The sequence below is a fragment of the Babylonia areolata genome, chromosome 3 (genome assembly GCF_041734735.1).
Source record: "Babylonia areolata isolate BAREFJ2019XMU chromosome 3, ASM4173473v1, whole genome shotgun sequence".
In the NCBI taxonomy this organism is placed as follows: domain Eukaryota; kingdom Metazoa; phylum Mollusca; class Gastropoda; order Neogastropoda; family Buccinidae; genus Babylonia; species Babylonia areolata.
This window is the reverse complement of record NC_134878.1, coordinates 40225923-40250328: the sequence shown is the minus strand read 5'-3', so window position 1 is coordinate 40250328 and position 24406 is coordinate 40225923. Positions and strand designations below refer to the sequence as shown.

General features: G+C 38.4%; 1 protein-coding gene across 1 annotated transcript in view; it reads left to right on the top strand.

Annotated features, from left to right (window-relative positions):
• LOC143279982 (laminin subunit alpha-like) overlaps positions 1–24406 on the top strand; it is a 305618-nt gene that overhangs the window by 115049 nt on the left and 166163 nt on the right. The window contains exons 35-38 of the mRNA XM_076584380.1: positions 8534–8655; positions 20211–20319; positions 22434–22547; positions 23512–23630. Coding sequence (XP_076440495.1) covers positions 8534–8655; positions 20211–20319; positions 22434–22547; positions 23512–23630 — 464 coding nt within the window. The remainder of the gene's footprint in view (positions 1–8533; positions 8656–20210; positions 20320–22433; positions 22548–23511; positions 23631–24406) is intronic.

Genomic DNA, 24406 nt, shown 5'->3' with positions numbered 1-24406 from the left:
ACCATGACCAACCCGGATGAAGTGAAGGCGAAGTTCTACGAGGACCTTCACTCTGTCATTGCTGCTATCCCAAAAGCAGACAAGCTCATCATTCTTGGGGACTTTAATGCTACTAGTTATAAAGAATATACTGTGGACAGTTAGAAAGAAGTGAGTTGCAGTAGTCCAGTTTTGATAATACAAAAGCACAGTAGGTTGTATCTGGTCAGTAGAGCATGAATCAAGAAGCTGGGTGTCATCAGCAAAGGATTAGCTTGAAACAAGAGTGTGATGCTATAAGAGAGGCAAAAGGCTGAGTATAAAGAATGAAAAGTACATGTCCAAGAACTGAACCCTAGGGTACACCATGATCAAGGCGAACTGACTTTGAATGCAGGTTATTGACCAAGACTGACTGGGATCTTTGAGAAAGGTAGGACTCAAACCACAAGAGTGCAATTTCTGAAATACCACAGGACTGGAGTCTATCCAGAAGAATAGAGTGGTCAATAGTATCGAAGGCAGCAGACAGATCTAAAAGAGTCAGTAAGACACATCTCCTATGATATATGACGTCATATATCACTGTTGTTTTTAAGCTTCGGACATAGATTATCATAGTGAAAATGCTGAAAATGAATGCAATATATTTCCATGTTGCTGGCATTGGATTTTGGTGGATTTTGGGGGGGCTTGTTCTGTTTGTGTTCAAAGTATAAAAAAAAACTATTTTGTGTTTTCCACCCTGATCTCTTATTACACTATACAAAATGCTGTTTTGTGTTACCCATAAATTTTCAAATGGGAATGATGTAGGGGTACATGAAGCATAATGAAAATGCAGGTGTATTTATATGATACACTGTAACAATACCATGAATTTTGGCAGTACATCTGAGGCTGTATTATGAGATGAGTTACTCATTTCTATTGCAGTTAATGCTGCTTAATTAGGGGAAAGATCTTCTGCACAAAAGGCTTACATTGCCCTAAACCTTGAGATTTATTTTTATAAGTAAATGTCCTTTGTTGTATTTGCCTGTCTGGATATGCTGCTTACAGGCATGTCAACCACGTGAAAGGCTGGTATTACAAACTTACAGTTGTATAATATCACAGAATGCTTTTTGAATACTGGGTCAGTAAATCTTTAGAAGTAGATCTATGTGTGTTGGTTAAAAAATAGTTGTTGCAATGCCAGAAGCAAGCACATCTGTATAATATAAATAATTAGGTACAGTTTATGTATTACCATAATGATATTAGTAAGGTAGAACTTAGTGTATTGCAGAAACTGGACAGTCACACTGCTCAAAAAGCTCAGATTCAGCTGATCAATACTATGGAGTGTTGCTGTTTCATGCAATCATATCTGTTGCCATTAGGGTATGGATGGAATCAGAAGATGAATTTTATCTTTGTGATTTCATCCTCACACATGCACATACCCAGACTCTGGCACTGACACACAAACACATACAGTTTTTTTTTAATGTTCTGAACACAAGAAGAAAAAAAGAAGAAAACTAAAATTTAAACGGAACATTGCATAATTATTCTGTGTACTTTTGGTTGCAGAAACCAGATGTTACCTTTGTAACAGCATGATGTTCACACATCTGGTCTCCAATACCCATGTCCCTTCCCTAACCTGTTCCCACCTTTCCCATTCCCTTCCCTTCATTGCCTTATCTATAAATCTACGTAACAGTGAATAAAGAAATTTAATATCTGAAGCTGTGTATTTGCTGACTGTCTTTCCTTTGATTCTCTGTATCATCCACTGACAATAAAACAAAAGGCACTATCCTGGCAATGGCCCATTCCCTCAGATTTTCCCTGTGAATTCCATCCACATAAACAGAATTTCAGTTTCAGTTTCTCAAGGAGGCATTACTGCATTGGGGGAAAATCCATATAAGCTACACCACGTCTGCTAGGCAGATGCCTGACAGCAGCATAACCCATTGCACCTGTTAGGCCTTGAGCACATGCATATACATTCATGCACCTATAAGAGTGGATTTCTTTCAAAGAACTTTGCTGGAGGACAGCAATTTTGTTCTTTTTCAATGCGCCACGTGTATGCTGCACATGGGACCATGGTTTATTGTCTCATTTGAATGACTAGATGCTCAGTTAGACTTTCTGTTCAAACCTGGTGGCAAAGCAGGTTTCGAACCTGGACCCTCACAGACCTAGTATTGGCAGATTAGAGTCTTAACCATTCTGTCGCCTTGCTCCTGTAAGAAATCAAAGTAGGGGTTACAGCTGTATTACTCTTTATCATGAAATTCAGGCTGCTCTCTCCAGGGAAAGCATGCTGATTCAGTGTAGTACCATCTTTTTTTCTTTTTTATGACTGCAAGTGCATTTGTTTTCCTACCAAAGTGGATTTTTCTACATTATTTTGCCAGGGACAACCATCTTGTTGCCTCGGGTTCTTTGAAGTGTGCTTTGTGCATGCTACACACAGGTCCTTCATTTATCATTGCATCTGAAAGACTAGTGTCCACATTACCACCATTCAAGGTCTAAGGTCTAGTGGACAGGGAAAAAATACTGTCAATTGTGGGACTTGATCTTGTGCTCTCAGATTCTCTTGCTTCCTAGGTGTACACATCGCCACTCAGCCACCACACTAGCTGGTGTGGTGTGGTGTGTGTCCATCAAGATCGATGATGACCATCGTTGTCATCCAGCTGGGGGATGGGGGGAGGGTGGTGGTGGGGGGGGGGGGGAATGCTCATGTCAGGTTTCCCGCTCGATTTTCTTGTTCTCATGTCTCCAAAACGTCTGCAACAACTTTTTACCATGAAGAAATTATCTGCTGAGTGTAGTCTCCGCCATTTTGGAAGTCTTTTTTGTGTGGTGTGTGTGTGTGTGTGTGTGTGTGTTTGTGTGTGATTCGGACATTTGTGTATACACATGCACACATATATCGTAATGATATGTGTCTGTGCATGTGTGTCTGTCTCTGTGTGCTTGGGTGTGGGTGTGTGTGGGGGTGAGGAGGAGGGGAGGGTGTGTGTGTGTGTGCATTTCGTCTGTGCATGCTTTGATGCTTGGTTTTTAATTACGCAGATGTGGATGTGATTTTGTGTATAGAGTTTTTAATTTTGTTATATTTTACTCATGTAGTGTGCCTTGAGCATTACTGTATTTTAATGAAAGGCTCAATATGAATAAACTACTATTATTATTATTATAGCTTAAATCAACCTAAGTTGTCTCATCATGTAAGTCGACACAATTACTAGGCACTGGCCAGGATCCTTTCCTTTTGTCAATAAATTTCCCTCCCTTAACCTGACCATGTTTAAGTGGACACCTCGCATGTGTTGAAAAAATGTGACCCTGTAAAGTTTTCCTCTGCTAGGTCGACACAAACATATATAACGTTCATGCTGGCTGAGAGAGTAATGGCATTCCAATCGCTGGCTTCTGCATTTGAAATCACAATTGAAGTGTAATAAAACATCAGGGTGTTGTTAGCCTTCCGAAGAACATTAGAGGGCAATCACTTTGGTTGCTGTGTATTGTATTAAAACTGTGTACTACGAGCCCCAGTCTAAAACTGAGAATATTGCAAACAAATCCCCAAGTCTAAGCCAATAGAGGAGGAAAAACGAATCCATTTGTCACTTTTAACTGGAATGCTTTTTTGTCCATTCAAAAAGCCAGTTTATACCAAAACAAAAGCACAAAATAAACTGATACATGCAAACCAATAAATAAAACTATTAACCAAATGTTTAACATGTGTCATGTACCAATACAACAAAGAGGGAGACATAGTTCAGTTTATCACATCTACAGGCCAGTGGACACAATCAAAGTGTCTGCATTGCTAGTGTCTTATTAAACATTCATGTCAGGAATCTGAACATCTTCAGATATAACATTATTTGTCCTCTGTTTGTTAAGTGAATTTGCAAGGAAATCTGCCAGACATACAGTAGCTTGATCTGACATGACCAGCTTCGTCGATGTCCACCTGAATCTGATGTTCTGAGCATCTCGTTTGCTCCTCTGATTCTGGTGATGGGTCCAGTGTAGCCATCAAACACCACAGTTCTAGCCATTCCGAAGTGTTGTATATTGTTTTAGCAATTCAAGCTGTTCCCGGAAATGAACGTTCTCTTCTTTGAAACATATACATTACAGCAACATTACTGCAAAGTTCAGTTTATAAGCTGTGACTTTTTCTCCCAGCTTCAACCTCTGTGGCTTATACAATGATGCAGCTTATTTGAGGATTTTAATGATCCTGGGAGTGTCACGTTCTCGTCTATTCTTTGCTGCCCTTCAGCTCACCAAAATCATGATTTCTGCCCATGAATTTTTGGATGAGCTTCAGGTTAGTGTGCTAACTGTTCACGTTTTAAATATCAAATCCACATACATGAAAGCCTTCAGGTCTACTCTGCTCAAGGGCACACCCTCATCATGCCAAAAACGTGATGTAATGTCTGTGATGCAGCTTTCAAATTGAAGGCGATCAACCAAGTAGACGACAGTGCAAGCGACGAACCAGCACCGACCTCCACCTTGCATTCATGTTCATCAAGTGAAAGTGAGGCTGAAGTCAGTGACAAGATGGCGGAGGAAGCTGTGCTGGTTCTCTTCAACTCAGACAATGAAGACGAAGATTTCAGTGTATTCAGTGAGCAGGACGATGTTGAATAAATTTGACTATCCCTAAATTATGGATGTTGTTTTTTCTTCTTTTTTTTTTGTGGCACTAACAGTATTTTTGCTTGCTTTTCTTTGTGTTGTTTCTGCTTGTATTTATTTCATAACCTACAGTATTGACAGCTTCTCTGTAGTATCAGTCTGTATTCTGGTACCGGTAATAAGTGCAGCTTATGTGTGTATGAAGTTCAATTTTTTTTCAAAATTTAGTGGGTGCGGCTTTTATACCAGTGTGCTCAATAGACCAAACTTTATGGTAATCCAATATAGAACATTTATCAATTTAAATGTTAAGTTCCTTAATCGTTTCTCAAACATTTAACAACCTGTCTCGCCACCAAGAAAGGGAGATAGACTGAGGAGAGGGGGAGGAGGAGGATGGGAGGAAGGAAGAAAAGGAAATGGGTGAATGGAGCACAAAGTTCATCAAATAACATACACACACACGCATGCATGCACCACACGCGCACACACGCACACACTCACTCACTCACATAGCCATACAGACACACATAAAAATCTACATACACACAAATGCATGCACACAGATACGCATACACATGCACACACACATGCACACACACACACACACACACACACACACACACACACACACACACACACGCTCATGCACACTTGCGCACACATACACAAACGCACCCAGAAATGAATTTACAGTTCCAACTTTAGATGACATTTATTACTCAATAATGTGCATAAATGTTCATTTTTTAATTCAAGGTATGGATACCAAAGACTTCATTTTAGTCATAACACAAGGGTTTTATTTTTTCCAGATTTGATTTTTTCTTTAAGAGTTTGGCACCACATTATTTCATATGTCTACATAGCATTAGGTGATAATATTACCAAATTAACTACCATATAAGTGTGTATTTATTCTTTAACACAAACAAACCAGTTCTTTTGAAAGGGTTAACTTGATTCATTTCTCAATAATTCCTATGATCTCCAAAAATACACATTTGTGTGTGTGAAAACAGCCACATCAAATGATTGATTGTCTGTTCACCATTGTGACACATATCTTATTCAGGAGAAACTACTGTCCTTCTCAGAACTAAAAACATTTTAATGCAACATCTCTCTGCACACAAATAAATACAAGTAATGATATAGTGGGTTTCCGTGTCTTACACCATGATTAATACCGAAAAGTGATGAATTTTTGCCATTAAATGCAATACATGTGGATATGCCTTTAGAGAAAACACTAATTCATTCATTTCAGGGCCAGAGTTATGTTTTAATCAATTTTTAAAAAGTAAACTTCCTCCAAGTAGTGCCTTCTCAAAATCTACCACCAAACAAGAGATCAGGCATTTTCCTTTCATTATTATACACCAACATGTCATATAATGTGGAATATTTCCCCTGCATATATGCATTTCGTAAAAACTTTGGGCAGTGTGAATAAACCATGGTAAAACAGCTTTTACTCTATTAGCAACACATGACCATGCTACTTTGTAAGTTGTACGAAGAAGGATATTGGAATTTGTGTATTTTTTAGCAATTCAGTGCAATTTGTTTTCTTCCCATGCATGAAGAACAGAACTACCGTAAAGTTCAGTCTATTGAGCGCACTGGTATATAAGCCGCACCCACTAAATTTTGAAAAAAAATTGAACTTCATACACACATAAGCTGCACTGGCTTATAAACCGCACTTACTACCGGTACCAGAACACATACCGATACTACAGAAAAGCTGTCAATACTGTAGGTTATGAAATAAACACAAGCGGAGACAGCACAGAGAAAAGCAAGCGAAAATACTGCTAGTGCTACGCAAACAAAAAAAATAAAACACAATGAAAATAAGATACATAATTTAGGGATAGTCAAATTTATTCATGTCGTCCTGCTCACTGAATACACTGAAATCTTCGTCTTCGGTGTCCAAGTTGAAGAGAACCAGTGCAGCTTTCTCCGCCATCTTGTCACTGACTTCAGCCTCACTTTCACTTGATGAACATGAACGCAAGGTGGAGGTCACTGCTGGTTCGTCGCTTGCACTGTCGTCTGCTAGGTCAATTGCCTTCAGTTTGAAGGCTGCATCATAGGCATTTTGTCGCGTTTTCGGCATGATGAGGGTGTGCGCTTGAGCAGAGTAGAACTGAATGCTGATCTGAAGGCTTTAGTGTATGCGGATTTGATTTTTAAATTGTGAACAGTTAGCACAGTAACCTGAAGCTCATCCAAAAATTCATGGACAGAAATCATGATTTTGGTGAGTTGAACTTGAAGGGAATCTTAGAATAGACAAGAACGTGACACTCCCGGGATCGTTAAAATCCTCAGATAAGCCGCATGATTGTATTAGCTGCAGAGATTGAAGCTGGGAGAAAAAGACACAGCTTATAGACCGAACTTTATGGTACTGTAAAATTGTGACTTAGAGATGAGATTAAGTACCCATGCTGTCGTCTTCAGAAATGCATCCCCAAACTGGGTCTTACACTGAACTGTCAAAAGGGTAGGTTTGGACAAAGTGATATTTGGCAGTTTTGCTGGGAATGGATTTTTGTGGAGGTTTCACACAGTTATCAACAGTAATGGAACTTTATGTGTGCAAAGTATAAAAACTGTTTGTTTTTTCGGGTTGTCCAATATAATTGGTCAAATTGTCCTGGACTTATTGGGCTCTCTCTTGTCCAGTTATGTGTATACATGTCTTTACTGGTTTTCCCATGGTCTTTCTGGTCTCCTTTGTTGCTTTTCTTAATGTCAAACTATGAGCCACTAAAAGTTTCCATACAAATTTCTTTACTAGACTAAATCATATCCCACCACACTTTTCAAATAAAATCTAAGAAATATCAAAAATTAATACTCAATCAGTGTCCTTGAAAAACCTTAGTGTATATCACACACATCTTTGTGTACAGCGGTCTACCAAACTTTCTCGCTAAAGGATAGACATTGTGTACCAAATTCAAATTTATACAAATCATACTTGCACCAAAAATAGACCCTGCATCTGGTACCAGATTGGCAAAACACATGATTTTGCAAACTTAACTAAGTCTAGGATTATTTCATGATATTAGAAATATATTTGAATGCATTATTGCACTCATCAGTTTTGTTCTTATTTGTTAAAAGCATCACTAATTAATATGCTATGTCCTGCTGGCTGCATTTCAAAGAACACTACCATAATTCCCTATTTTGTTATTACCTCATACCATACAAGCCAAATGTATAACTGGCCAGTGTGGTAACTTTTCTGTCTCTTTTTTATACATTGAAAATGCATTACTAGTACTTTTCTGCAGTGCAACACAGTACAATATAATATAGTCATTTGGTTTAACACTGGTTTTGAACATTGAAATTGTAAATACAAAGTCTACAGTAAATGTTGAAAAACTATGCCATCCATTTACATATTTATAGCAAAAAGAACACTCAAATACAGCAATGCCTTCTTCCCATTCAGTTGAATTAAATATGCTTTCCATTTTTGAGTGCACATTCACACCTGAACTTAGCAGCATTAATCTGGTCTAATTTATTTACCTTTAGAATCAGTTGTTTTTTTTCTGTTTTCAATTCTATCTTTGCCATGTTAGGAGTGGGGTAGACATGTTTCATGCTAGGAGTGGGGTAGACATGTTATGTTTAACTTCAGGATTAAGGTGATGGTTCTAAATTGTGATGGGTAAGATCTGTGTTTCAGAATGTAGCAGACATGTTGTTTTGTAATAGTTCCTTGTGGCTGACTGTTGTTTATCAGGTTAATAAAAAAAATAATTTAAAAAACAGTCAGAGTGGGGTTGACATGATGTACTTAGCACTGTCAGTTTGTTGACGTGTAACTCTCTGTTTTCAGTACAATTTCCGCCATGATCAGAGTGGAGCAGAGGTGTCTCGTGAGCAGTTCATGATGATTCTGCACAATCTGCAGGCTCTGCACATTCGTGCTTCTTACTTCCACCTGGTGGATGAAGTCAGGTAAGTGAACACCATACCTGTCCAGAGGATACATTGGACATTGATAGCAAGGAGAATCATAAGTCATGTTGGATTTTTTTTTTCACTTGTGCTGTAGGAAATTCTTTTAAGGTTCATGTGTGTGTATGTATATATGTGTATGTATTTGTGTGTGCCATGCTCAGTAGCAGTAATTTGCCCATTCTGGTAATCTGCTATAGTTTTTGCCCATTCTGGTAATGAGCCATGTGGCTTGTGCATTATTGGTATTGGACAGAGTTTTTCACATTATTGGTAATGGGCAAGCTTTCAGCGTTGTGCATACTGGTAGTTGGCACAAAGTGCGCTAGAGATATCAAAGTCAGCTGACAGATTATCAACATATAGTGCGCTAGAGATATCAAAGTCAGCTGACAGATTATCTACATATAGTGCGCTGGAGATACCAAAGTCAGCTGACAGATTATCCACATATAGTGCGCTGGAGATACCAAAGTCAGCTGACAGATTATCCACATATAGTGCGCTAGAGATATCAAAGTCAGCTGACAGATTATCAGTTTCATAATTCTTTCAGAATAGTGAGCTCATATCGGCAACAGTTATTAGAAAAGCATTTGGCATGTTAAAACCTTTCACCATAAAAAAGAAAAGAAGCAGTTGTTTGAATAAGTAGCAAAAATAAAAAGGATTGTGACATCCTGTTCATTTCGCAGTGTGTCACACACCTCTTTGAACACCAAATGACCTTACAAGACTTTGATTTTCAATATTGCTTACTCACAGTTGTCAGCGCATTCAGTGTGCTGGGTTTATGTGAAGGTCAGGAATCTGCTGGGATTTTTTATATTTCTTTTTTTTTTTTTTTTTACAGCAGATGTGGTGTAGTTTATATGAATATATATGGTAGTTGGGTACTTTTGTGTACTTTAGTTTCATACCAGATATGTTACAGACACCTCCTTGAAACTGAACTACAATTGTCAGCTTAGACTGGCATAGCCAACATGAGTTTGAAGATACCATTGTGCAACGATTTTACAATAATGATCACCATCTTTGGTTCACCGAAGAGAAGATGCAGGTATTTGCGAGCAAGGGGAACATTTCAGATGAGAAGACCAGGAAGCTGCCAGAGGACAATAAAGTTTTAAAATGATATGACATTGTTACTTTTGGAACTCTTGAAAAGATTGCACTTTTTGTCTTCAATGTCAATTCTCTAAAGGTTTTTTTTCTTTTTAATCACTGGAAGGTTCGAATGGAGTCATAAAAGATGCTCATGATGTATGTGAACATGGGGAAGAGAAAATAACCAAACAGGAAGCAAACAAATCATATGCATTTGTGACAAGGAAGCAGATCCAAAGTTTCTGTCCAGGTGAAAACTGAAAAAATCAAAACAGATAAAAAGATGGTGTTGTTAAACCAATTTTAACATTGAGTTTTCAGTCTTGCGGACATGAGGAACTGATTGATCTGCAAAGTCAATCTTCATTTCTTCTGTCTTTCATGCCTTTATCACTCATTCACTTGAATCGATTGTGTGCATACACACTTATACATCCACACACACATATCCACACATGCACATCTTCACACACACACACACACACACACACACGCACACACACGCACACACATGCACACATGCACGCACACTGAGGAAACAGACATTAACTGGCACACAGAGAGAGAAAGAGAGAGAGAGTGAGATTTTAGATGAAATGAAATTTCCTTTCTATCAATTTTACACTACCTTGAGTTTGAATCCTTGATTTTTCAAGTTGATTTACAGAAAAAGAAAACTTATCAACACACACACACACACACACACACACACACACACACACACACACACACACACAGAGAAATGTGCTTGTGACGGACATTGCCCACTTCCTGCCCATATCAGGTAATGCACACAGGCTGCCATCCCCATAACCAGTAATGTGCAAAGATTTTGTGTATTACATGTAATGGGCCGTTACCGCTATTGAGCTTGACATATGTAACTGTGGCACAGTAACAAGCTCAATTTTCTCTGGAAATACAGATGAGATAGTATGGACACTGAAAAGCACATCTCACAGTTGGTGCTTTCAGTTTTATTGTAGTTGTTCAGAAGAAATCACACATAGCTTTATATCTTGTTTCTGTATATATTTTATATTTTGTTACACATGACAGAATACAGAATGCTTTATTATCTCCAAAAAAAAATACTTTGTGGTGTAAAACACATAAACAGCACTTGAGAATCACAGTCAATGTATTATGTAAAAGACATATGCTTAAAAGTCGACTTTAGTAAGCCCCAAATACAATAATCACATTCACACACATATATATTAGTCATAGTGGACATACAACATACTATATGTTAACTCAGATAGACCACATCCATGATCACATCCATACACTTTGCAATAATCCCAGTAAATTCTTGGACTTTCAGAACTATTTGTAATTTTTGCAAAAAAATCACCCTTTAAAAAAAAAAAAATCCACACGATTTGAAATAATGCTCGAAGTTGGAAACAGAATGTTTACTTGAAGGAAAATGAATGGAGAATATAATTATCATATCTTCAATGTTGACAGGAATAGAAAGCTCCCTACTAGGGGAAGATAACTGAGAATTTTTAGAAAAAATATACAACATATTTTGAAAAAAAAGAAGAAAATTCAAGTCTTTATTTTATGGGTGGAATTGGTTCTAGAATATTTGCAAATGTGTTAGACAAAACAACCAAGTGCAAATTATGCTAATTTCTTGCACTATCATGTTGTTCTAAACATTATACACAAGTTTACACACCACACACACAGACTCTCCCACGCACACACCCACAAACACAGTCACACAATATTACATCACAAAAGCTCACTGTATACAATATTTTGTGTCACATACTGTATTATGTCAAACTGATGCAAACTAGGCCAGCCAGTTTACTCTGGCCAGATTTCTTGTGGCAACACAGTAAAGAAAAGAGTTCGCCCTGCTTTAGCCAGTGAAATGCCATTAATGGCTACAAGCTGCCAGGCTGCCAACACCATCTTGTCAGGTTTTCAGCACTGTCTCGCCTAACGCAGTTTGGTTTTTAAGCATTTTCATTTGTCCTTTTTTGTTGCGTGCGGCTTATCTTTATAACCTTTGTGTTATCTCTGCCATCAATTTGATTCACCCCACCCCACCCCCTTCTCTCAAATCACTACTTTTGTTTATTACTTTCTATCTTTCTTGTCTTTACTTTCACTTCAGCCTTGGCTCATGGTTTCTCCTACTTTGGACTGTGGATCACGGAGGCAGTGCTTGACACTCAAAATCAGTCATGAAGGGGACTGAGGGAAAACGAGTTTGAGCACCAAGTGGTCCCTGGTCCCAGTGGGAGGAGGGATTCTTGGGGGTAGCTACTACACTGTGAGTAGTGTGTACTTGGGGCTGGACACTTCCTCACAGGGGGATATGTTGTCTGCCTTCTATCTCAACCAGTGGACTGAGAAGGCTCTCAGTGAAGGTGTGGCTACTTCCCTTCCTCTCATGCCAAGCCCCCTCCCCTACCTCCCTAGTGGTGGGGAAAGGCTTGGTTTCAGGGGGGCAGCTCTCCTTTGTTCACCCCAGTATCTCCATGGGAGGGATACTGGGCACATGGCCCCAACCCGGGATCAGGACAGAAAAATAACCAGTAATCAAATATTGTATGCAATACTTCAATAAAGTATTGTTTGAAAAAATGATGATGTGGGGACCTACAATAAACAGCCAACTGGACCATTTGACATACTTTAATGATGGGTTTTGAATATACGTGCGTGTGTGTTTGTGTGCGCATTTGTCTGTTTTGTGCATGTGTACATGTGTGTGTATGTGTGCATATGTGTGTGTCTTTATGCATGTGTGCGTCCATGTGTTTCTGTGTGCATGAACATTTGTGTGCCTATGTTTGTGTATGTGAGTGATGGTAAAATGTATGTATGGAGATGTCCAGTATCTTTCATTCTTTTTGTTTAGTCATCCATCATGTTTTTTCTGTCTTTTCCACTGATCAATACATCATCTATGTCATAGATGACTCCTGGTATCCCTAAGATGATGTTTAAGAACCTTCCAAACTTGGCCCAAAGTAATGAAGGTTGTCAATTTTTGAGACTCTTTCATCGAATGGCACCTGGAAAAGTCCACTGTTACAGTCTAGTTTACTGAATGCAATCGCTCCAGAGAGTTGTTCTGGGATCTGATCAGTGGTGGGAAGAGGAAAGTTTTCTCTTTGTATACTTTCATATAGTTTCATGCAATCCACACAGTCTGATTTTTCCATTTGGCTTTGGAACAACATCATTGGGAGTGCACCATTCTCTTGGCCTAATGGTGTCTTGTTCCATCTGCTTCAGTCATCTTATGCTTTCTTTCTCATTGGTAGTGGAAGATGATGAGGAACAGCAGTTGAGAACAGTTTTGCATTCTTGTCCAAACTGACTTTATATCAATTTTCAAATTTTTCTAGACCTGTGAAAAGTTCTGTAAATTCTTTTTGAACATTACCTTGCTTGAGTATTTCGTTCACCCTCTCCAACAATGTAGAGCTTCAATAGCAGGACTTCCTAAAAGGGGCTCTTTAAACCAGTGACAACATACAAATCCTGTTCGCAGAAATATTTTCTGTTGAGAGTGTTGCATGGACTACTCCCTTAACAGTTGATTCTGCCCACGACCAAACAGTTTTTTGTCTGTCTTCTTGAACAGTGGCGAATTCTTCTTGAAAAATCTGTCTGGCACAGCTCTACACCAGTATCCACTATGTTAGTGACAGGTTTTCCTATGGTCATGATTTTTGCATGCCACATATCTCCTTTGTCATCAATAGTTCCAATGCAGTTTGTAGCTTTCTCTTCAGTCACTACTGAACATAAAACAAACTCATTTTCCTGTTCATTTCCAATGTGTCTGACTGCCTTCTTGGTCTTGCACATCACTGCAGTGTGGTCTTAATTATGAGTTTATTGTCTCACCTGTCCCCGAAGATATTACTGATGTTTCAGCTTCAGGTGCCAAGATTAAGATAAATGATTTAGTCATAAATTTCCTTTCTGTTTATTTTTAAAATGGTCCTTCTGATTCAGACTCAAATTGGCTTCTGAATTTAGTAAAAGAAAATGAACAATGGGTTGTCGGTGGAGACTTTAATGCCCATGCTCCCTTTTGGGAAAAAAATTGTCAGTCGATCACTAATTCTTGTCTCATTGAAAATCTAGTATCTTTTAAATGATGGCAGTATAACAAGAATTCCTGATGAATCAAGCCACAAGGCTACATCAATTGATTTGACACTTGTTACGTCAGACTTAGCAACAGTTAGTACCTGGGTTGTAGAAGATGATGCACTAGGCAGTGATCATTTACCAATTATTCTTAAACTTCATAAAAAATCTAAATCTAACGATGTAAGTAATGATGCAATTCCAAAGTTCTGTTACGAACAGGCTGATTGGGGAAAATATCAATCCTTTCTTTCAAGCCAAAACTTAGATAAAATTGAGGATTTAGATGTTGGTATATTTTATGAAAAATTTACTAAAACAATCATTGAAGCAGCTGAATTACCAATTCCAAAAAGAACACTCGTCAGAAAAGGAAAGCATAGTGGTAATATTTGGTGGAATCAAGCGTGTGCACAGGCTGTTTAACTTAAAAAGAAGACTTTTAAACAATGGTTAAAGGATAGTAAGGAATTAAAAAATGATAAGAACATGCAGATTGACAAGCAAAGACTAAAAGACAGGGTGGAGCAATCCCATGAAGAAATGAGGAAAGCCAAAAATCATTGCAACAGAGTTGCTGCTCAAGTCAAAAGACAGCATTGGTCTAATTATTGTATTCAAGAAGTTTCAGATTACATAGATACAAAGAAGGTATGGAAGAAAATCAAGGATATGGGATATCTTTTCAAGAATATCCTATAAAAGTTAATGGGAAATGTTTCCCTACCTCTTTAGAAAAAGCAGAAACTTTTGCAGATATGTTTGCCAAAGCATGCAATGATGATGGATTAACACCCGAACAGCTGGCTGTCAGAATTAATAGTGAATTAAATGAACAATATAAGGAACCAGCTCCTAATAATGACATATTTATAAATGATTCACTCACTTCTAAAGAAGTTGAAGACGCAATTGCGTCATTTGAAATTTTTTAAAAAAGTAGCTGTAGGTTATGATGGTATTTCGTACACCATGATCAGTCCTCTTCCTAAAGAATGGTGCAAGCTTCTTCATACACTTTATGCAAAATGTTGGGAAAGGGGTAAAACACCTTGTATATGGAAAAAAGCTATCATTACTCCCATACTTAAATCAGCTAAACCACGATCAGACACATCAAGTTATAGACCCATATCCCTAACATCACACATCGAAAAATCTTGGAGAAAATTATATTGATGAGGCTGACATATTATTGTGATAAAAATAGAATTATTCCGATTGCACAGGCCAGATTCAGAAAGGGCAGATCTACTTTAGATCACCTAGTAAAACTAACAACAAACATAAAACAACAGTTTTCAAAGAGAAAAGAGTGTTTTGGCCATGTTTTTTTATGTACAAAAAGCTTATGACCGCATTTGGCATGCCAGACTACTGTTTATGGTACAGAACATTGGGTTAAGTGGCAATGTATAAAAATCTCTTTTAACAGAAAGAAGCATCATCACTGAAGTTGGGCAATCATTGTCGTGTTCAAGATCAATTAACATAGGGTATTCCGCAAGGTTCTATAATTTCCCCACTTCTGTTTAACATAATGTTATATGATTTGCCAAAATATTTGTCTAAACCTATAAATCCTGCCCAATACACTGATGATATAGCAGTTTGGATGAATGTAACTTTGCGAAAGAAAACGGATCTGCGTTATCAATCACATTAACAATTTATATCAATCAGAACTTGATAAATTAAACATTTTTATGAAAGATAATGGATTACAGTTTTCAACTTCTTCTTCTTCTGCGTTCTTGGGCTGCAACTCCCATGTTCACTCGTATGTTCACGAGTGGGCTTTTACGTGTATGACCGTTTCTACCCCGCCATGTAGGCAGCCGTACTCCGCTTTCGGGAGTGTGTATGCTGGGTATGTTCTTGTTTCCATAACCAACCGAACGCTAACGTGGATTACAGGGTCTTTAACGTGCGTATTTGATCTTCTGCTTGCGTATACACACGAAGGGGGTGCAGGCGCTAGCAGGTCTCCACATATGTTGACCTGGAAGATCGTAAAAATCTTCACCCTTTACTCACCATGATTCGAACCCGGGACCTTCAGATTGAAAGTCCAACATTTTAACCACTCGGCTATTGCGCCCGTCTCAGTTTTCAACTGAAAAGACACACATGATAATTTTTAATAATGGTGCTGCCCCCCCCCAAATTACCAATTTTTCATCTTGATGGAGGAGAACTCTTCTACAAATCTGAGGTCAAATTCCTTGGTGTTTATTTTACTCCAAAGCTAAATTGGAAGAAACATCTAGAAAACATGAGATCAAAAGCAATGAAAAGCTTATATTTTCTTAAAATCGTTAGTTAACAGCCTTGGGGTCAAGATTCAAAAACACTTATTCATCTCACTACTGCACTGGTAAGATCTAGATTGACATATGGACAGGAGGTATTTTTCTCTGCTCCAAATGCTTTCCTAAAAAAAATGCAAAGCCTAGATAGCAAAGCCATAAAGTTGGGCCGAGGTGTTCCGTTTCATACGAACATATTACAGTCGTATAGAGCTGCAGGAATAATAATAATAATAATAATAATGGTACTTATATAGCGCTGAATCTTGTGCATAAACAAATCTAAGCGCTTTCGCACCAGTCATTCTCACGCACGCATAACTCTAAAACTGGAGAAAAATGAAAGACAAGGAAGAGGCAGGGAAGGGAGGCTATTTTGGGAAGAGGTGGGTTTTAAGGCCAGACTTGAAAGAGCTGAGTGTGGAGACTTGACGAAGCGAAAGAGGAAGTTCATTCCAATTGCAAGGTCCAGAGACAGAGAAAAAACGGCGGCCAACAGTCGAGAGTTTGAATCTGGGTATGCGTAAGTGGAGTGGATCCGAAGCTGATCGTAGTGAGCGAGATGGAGTGTAGAGGTGAAGGCAGCCACAGAGATAGGAAGGGGCTGATTTGTGAATACATTTGTAGCATAGAGTGCTGATCTTGTACTTTATTCGGTGTGAGACAGGGAGCCAGTGGAGATGTTGCAAAAGAGGAGTGGTGTGCTCAGATCTTTTTTTTCTGAGGACGAGTCGGGCAGCAGAATTTTGTATGCGCTGAAGGGACTGAATGGATGAAGCAGGCAAACCAGACAATAGAGAGTTACAGTAGTCAAGGCGAGAGAGAATGAGAGAAACGACAAGTCTAGATGTTGCGTCAATGGACAGATATTTCCGGATGGAACTGATGCGCCGCAGTTGACAGTAGCAGGATTGACATGTCTGATTGATAAATGTTTGCATGGACAGTGTGTTGTCAAGGACAACGCCGAGGTTCCTGACTGAACTAGACAGAGGGATGGATGTACTGCCAAGTTTGATTGTATTAGTAGTAATACTACCTCTTCATGAATTAAGAAAGCTAGCATCAGCAAAATATGTAATTAGAGCAAATGCTACAGAAAATTTTGTCAAAACTGAGATTAATATATGGTCTGACAAACTTTTTTCGAAACAAGTGAAACGGAACAGAAATCTAGAAACTATTTCTACATATGTGTCGGATACTATTAATCAATTAAATGTTGATCCACAAAATGTTGCTTTGATTATGAGCACTTCACCAGTTCCATTATGGGAATTAATGGGAGCAGCTTTTGACATTCAATATTGTGACATTAAGAAAGATGAAAATCCCAATATACTAGCTTCTCGAGTCAAATCACACTTGTCTGAAACATACCCCCACCACTTAAAAATATATACAGATGGTTCTGTTCTAGAAAATCAGTTTGCTGGTTCTGGATATGCAATTCCTGCTTTGAAAATTGAAAAGTCATATCATATTGGAAAGGGCTTCTCAATTTTTACAGCTGAATTAATTGCCATCCTTATGGCATTAACATATCTAATTGATCTGCCCCTAAACTTGATTAATGTTTTATTTTGTGTCGATTCAAAATCAGTTCTGCAGTCTGTCAAATCAGGTTGTACAAACATTAATTATAACATCATTTTTTAAATAAGATTTTTGATTCACTGTACACGGCTGCTCAGCCGAGCACAAAATCCGGCTCTTTAGTTGGCCGAGCAGCATCTAGCGTAATGGGTTCCAAAATTTTTTAATGCCAGACTTTCCCACCGCACTCTGCACTGACCGGCGCATTCGCCGCGGTATTTCTGGCCCCGCGCGCCAAACCAGGACACTGCCTTCTTTGTTTCACTCGGCCCCGCAGCCCCCGCCCCACTTTTCCCACCTTTCACAGCATCCACACATTTCCTGCAGCGATTACAGAAAGTTGAATTATTGCTATTCCTGGTTGTATTATTGGAGTGCAGTTTGATTTGATTTACACAATTTCATTATTTTATCAACATCATCCTTTCATTTTTTTTTTTTTTTTTTACCTTAAAAATCTTCATCTTTCTCGTGGAATGAAGGGCACGGCAGTGCCATAAGCCGACAAACACTCACCCCGCTCTCCATCCCCCTGCTGCTCACTCTCGCCATGCTACAGTGTGTTCATTTAAACATTTGTTTTGCTGCCAAGAAAAATCGCACAACTCAAAAGAAGCTAATCTGCATGCAGGCATGCTAAATGTCCTGTGTGTATTTACGATGTTATTGTGATAAACGCCTGTTTTCTTTGAGAGGGATTAACGATTTTTGCGATCATGTTTCTGCTTATCCTTCTCTTCTCTTTCTTCATTTATGTTTCAGCCGTTGCCGCAACAACCGCTATGTAAGAAAACATTTTGTGTTTGGAGTCAATGGAAAGCTTATTTTGTGTTCTTTTTGGAAAACCACTTCTTTAGTTGTTATTTCCGATCCATCCGAGGAGATGAACCGCCGAACAAGCGTACAGCGAGTACAGCGAGAAGGGCACAGCGCGGCCGGTTTGTCAGCCGCGTTTATATCCATGCCCTACTGCCTGGGTTCACGAACTTTCGCAGGGCCAACTAAAGTGCCAGCACTGAACACCCGTGTGTATTCAATTGAGAGGAACTAATACTGAAATGTGCTGGATTCCCTCACACTGTGGGCTTTTCTCTAATGAACGTGCAGATCATCTTGCAAGGCCTGGAGCTAAAAACGCTTTAAATGCAATTGAACTTCCTCATCATTTATCATCATCTAAAATGTGTAATATTGTTGAAAGAAATATGCAAAATTCCTTTCTGTCTTTAGAAGTTAACACTTCTGCCTTATTAAACGCTAAAAGAACTGGCAGGGCTGTTAAGAGCGTGGCATTTAGGTCATTACTAAATGCCCCGTACACAAAATATTGTGAAAATATTAAATGCATTTGCAAGGGACGTTTGATGGTAGAGCACGTTTTAACCTGCTGTTTAATAATGAAATCTTTTTTGCCTCCAGAAATTACGGAACACATGTTACCAGTTTCAAATGTTAACATTTTTTGGAAAAAATTATATATTTCAAACTGTTCTTTATTAAAGTTAGCTAGTTATGTGTTAAATAGTCCAGAAATTTGTTGTTGTTACCCTGTCCCACCTCTCACACACACCCTTCCAATATTATATTTTTTCTTTCTCCAATCACTAACACTCACCCTCTCCATTTTAGATTTTGTACTCTATCTTTTCCACATTCTGTTCTCTCTCTGTCTGTCTGTCTGTCTTTCTCTCTCTCTCTCTTCCTTTCTTAGTCCCCTCCCCCTTGCTCCTCCCCTCCACCTCAACCGCCCCCCTTTTCATTCAAATATACAGAAATGTCAATTTCTAATAAATACTAACAATCATCATTATGATAGGAATGATAATAATCCAAATAATAATGATAATAATATCATTTATTTTCAGTCTAATATCATCTTAGATGAGCAGACTATAAATAAATAAACGAACGAACATCACTGCAAAATGACCTTTTTTGAACAGCTATGACATTCTGCATCCTTGGCAGGACAATCTTTTATTTCATGTATGCACTGTTTTCCACACCGTCAACACTTTTTGTTTTTGCCACCTCCCATGTCTTGAGTTTTCTTCTGATTTTTATATTCTGTTTCCTGTATTTTATTGACTTGTATCCCTGATGTTTCTAATCCTGTACTGACAGACTGTGACTGTTGTCTGTACGTTTAATATGCTCTACCTAAACGTCTTGCCAAAGTTGTTTTTTTTTTTTTTATCTTTTCAACGCAAAAGTCTTCAAAAGCCTGCATGACAATCCCCAAGTCTTTCTTTTCAGCTTTGTCATTAAAATGAAACCCCTCAAAATTGTCCATTGCTTCTTGACCCACTGTAGCAAGAAAAATGGTACACTGGAACTCCTCTCCTATGATTTTTTGAGAAATCAAAATATGTCCTTCAGTTCTTTCAGAAGTTCTTTTCATTGCAGGCTGTCAGATGTGAGCATGGAACATGGCGTGGAGTCTGGACCTGGCAAACCAGCATTAACTGTGGAGCAGTGTCAGTGTCCGCCCAGCTACCAGGGCACATCCTGCCAGGTGAGGGTGTGGCTTTCATCTTACATGTGTTTTGTTTACATCTGAGCCATCATATGTGTGTCATTGAAAATCTATGATAACTGGCAAATACCCTTCAGATCAAGTAGTTCTCAGGTTTGGTCCAAAGATAGGTGATGTTATGTAGAGCAGTGTTCACATTCCTAGATCCGTCTGGTTATCATTAGTGTGAATATGTACAGGGAATTGAAGGGAGTGCAGCTTCTGATTTTTAATACATGCCAGGATGTAAGTTGGTTTGAAAAAGATCTTTGAAGATGGTATCTTGCTGTTGAAGTATGCAAACAATCCTGCTTCATGAAACGCTGCATCCCCTTTGGACAGGTTTAGAACCAACCCCAGAAAAACACAAATATGTTCACATCCTCAGAAATGCACTTGCACTTAAAATTTGCTCAGCTTTTGTACATGCTAAATACTGTTTTGGTGTCATATACTGTACCATGTCAAACTGATGCAAACTAGGCCTATCGGTTTGCTCTGCTTGGCCAAATTTCGCGCGGCTAACAGTGAAAAGACGCCCCTCTTTGCCAGACCGGCTCTTAGCCAATCAAACACCTCTAAAAGCTATAAGCGCTGAATCATTTCCTTTGGCCAAGGCTCAGCTTTTGTACATGCTAAATACTGTGTTTTTCACACATTAACTGGCTTTAGGGGTACCTGTGCATACTAAGACCTCAGAAGCCTATAAGCTTGTAGGTATTCTACCACTAGATGAAGTCAGAAAATTAAATTCTGCTAAATACATTGAGAGATGTACAGCAGTGGATGATTTTGAGGAATTAAATATTAGGTCTGATATTGATTTTCCAAAAAATGCACAAAATAATTCAAATCTACAAACCATTCACACATATGTGTCAGATACTTTAAATTCTTCAGACATTGATTTACATGATATGGCACCTCGTGTTCTGGTGCCACCTGTCCCTCCCTGGGAGTTAACAAAAGCAAACATCAACATATGTGCTTCTGACACAACAAAAGGAGAATCTCCACATATAATAGCAGCATCTGTCAGAATTGAATTGGAAGAAAATTTTGATTATCATTTAAAAGTTTACACTGATGGCTCAGTCCTGGATGATAGCAGTGCAGGATCTGCTTTTGTCATTCCTGACCTAAAAACAGAAAAATCATATTTAGTTAAGGGACATTCAATTTTTACAGCTGAATTGGTGGCCATCCTTATGGCTTTAAATCATGTTGTTGATATGCCAATCATAGTAATATCCTATTTTGTGTTGATTCTCAATCTGTTTTAAAAATCTTGCTCCTTTTTGAGAATAATCAAAGAGAAGATTTATTGTTTGAAATTAGGTATTTATTGCACTCCCTATTTGTGAAGGGTACATATGTTTATTTTTGTTGGATACATCCCACACTGGATTCCTTTATAACGACCAAGCAGACAGGGCAGCAAAAAAAGGGGAGCAAAGAATCACATAGATAGTATAAAAGTATATTGCCCATTGTCATACAAGGAAATAAGCAATATACTAGAAAGAGACTTTTATAGGTGCTTGAATTCAAGTCTAAAACCTCATCAGTTGACTCTCTCAGGCTTTGGTCTGATTCGCAGACCAGTTCTGAGTCATTGTGGATCAAGTATTGTTCTAATGTCAAGTGCATATGCTTTAGTAACCTGACGATTAAGCATATAATTTTTCACTGTAGCTTGATGAAGCCTTATGTACACAAAAGTGTGTCTTCACAACTGACTGAGAACGTTGATGTTTTTGACTTTTTGCATTCATTGTCAGTTGTTTTGCTTGTCAGTTTAACGACTTCTCTTTTACGAAGTCCTTTAAGTAATTTCCTGTAATTGTATTTAGATTTTTTTTTTTTCAAATTTCACCCGCATTTCACCCTCATTTGCCCAGTTTCCCCCAACCCTCCATTCATTCACATCTCCCACCCCTTCTAACCGATAATACTCAAATGTATTTCATAAATATTTTAACAAAATGTCTTGAATCACCGATATGTGTGACAGGACATTAAACAAAAATTCCTCCTCCTCACACATTAACTAATGAATCCTGTCTGTCTTTTGATTGTCCCTCAGTTTCTCTGACCGTGATGTCTGTGTACAGGAATGTGCCCCAGGCCACTACCGTTCTCGCTCCAGTCCCTACCTGGGCATCTGTGTCAAGTGTAACTGTAACGGACACTCTGATGACTGTGATGTTGTCACTGGAGAATGCTTTGTAAGTGAAATGGCAAATATTTTGCTGCAATCTGTGATGCAGTCTGTTAATTGTTACTCAAGAGAATGATAAATGATCCAGTTGATGATCACAGATACAGTTCTTCCTCTCCTTTCCACATTACAGAAGAAATGTGGCTGATTGAATGTTGTGAAACAGAATGTTTTCAAAAAGGACATTTTTATACTTGAAATGAGGCTTTTCACAAAAAAATTAGTGTCTGATCTTCTAATAATCAGTTGTGAAAAGTATAGCTTCTAATCTTTTTGATTAACAGCTGATTTGAAGGTGAAGGCAGGCATGTATAAACCATCACAAGAAGGAGTACTTCCTTCTTTTTTTTTTTTTTTTTTTTTTTAGGTCTTCAGTGCCAAGCATTATCTTGACAAGTGATTCCTGTTTGCCAGGCGGTTTTGGGTTGTGGAGGGTAATCGTTAATAAAAAAAAAAAATCCTTGCACATAAACTCCTGCAATAAAGTATACATAACCCATACTGCTCTGAAAGGAAAATGAACAGGCTATCAGATTCTAAGAGTTAGAAGTTGATTTAACACAGTGATTATATATATACACATCCTTCAGAAGCAGCAAAACCTGATGGATGTCAGCTGTTGCCTTGGTGTTGACAGAAGTCGGTCACATCTGAAGCAGCAGGGTGTGAGTTTGAGAGTTTCAGAATTTGTAGGTTGTATTTTTTAGTGTGTATTTTTTATGATTGTGTACTATGACTTCTGTGTGTGTGCGTATGTGAGTGCTTGTGGGGGGGGGGGGGGGGGGGGGGGGGGGGAGGGATGGATGATTTAATAGTGGTTTGTTTCTTGTGTTCAATATTTTTTTCTTTTTTGATATTTGCGGTTTGTTTGTTTATTCTATTTGTAAACACCAAGGCTTGTTTTCAAGATTAGGCGTAAAAGCTTAAGACAAAAGTAATATTAAGCATTCACTATTAATTCTTAATTTCAGAACTGCCAAGGGAACACAACTGGTCCTAACTGTGAACAGTGCCTGCCTGGTTACTATGGCGACCCCACCACTGGCAACTGTCAGATCTGTTCATGCCCCTTGCCGCTGCCCTCCAACAAGTCAGTGATGTGCTTTGTTGCTTGTTCACTGTGGTCTGAGCAAGCAGTTTACTGTGATAGTAAACTGTGTCCTGTTAAATTTTAGCTACTCCTTTCACTGGAAAATTATGAAAACTTTTTGTCATTCCATTCTGTGCAGGCATGTTTGAAGTGCATAGTTCTTTCTCCCATACCTCCTGAGGTGACTTTAGCACTGTGTGTGTGTGTGTGTGTGTGTGTGAAGATAATGATTCAATTTGTCTGAAGGTATCTAAAACACTGTCTGTGAATGGAACATTTCTGGTTGTCAGCAGAAAGAAACCTGTAAAAAGCAGAGAGTCTTCAAGCTTAGACAGAAAAAGGAAATTTCTAAACTGTTGAAAGAATTTGTGGATTTGGACAAACCACAACCAGCCACAGAAGAATGAGCTCTAAGCTTTTCAAATGGGATCAGTCAGACTCATTTCTAAATGCTTTGATCATATACTCTTGGATTGATATTCCTGCCTCTGTTAGAATCCTGTTGGAAGCAAAGGAATCACTGCGAGTGAAGTCCTTTTGATGTCAAGTAAAGTAAGTATGTACACCAACACTTATTCCCTTGCAACACATTTCAGTCATTTAAGTGAATGATCTGTTTTGTTGATGTCTTTATTTCAATACTTTGCTGTTTAAGTGAGTCATCTGCCAAATGCCTGAAACCTGTCTGATACTGATAATTTGCATAAACATATCTGATACCATGCACACGTTTTGACCTCTTTCTGCGAAATGGTGATGTTGTCTGCATCGAAGAT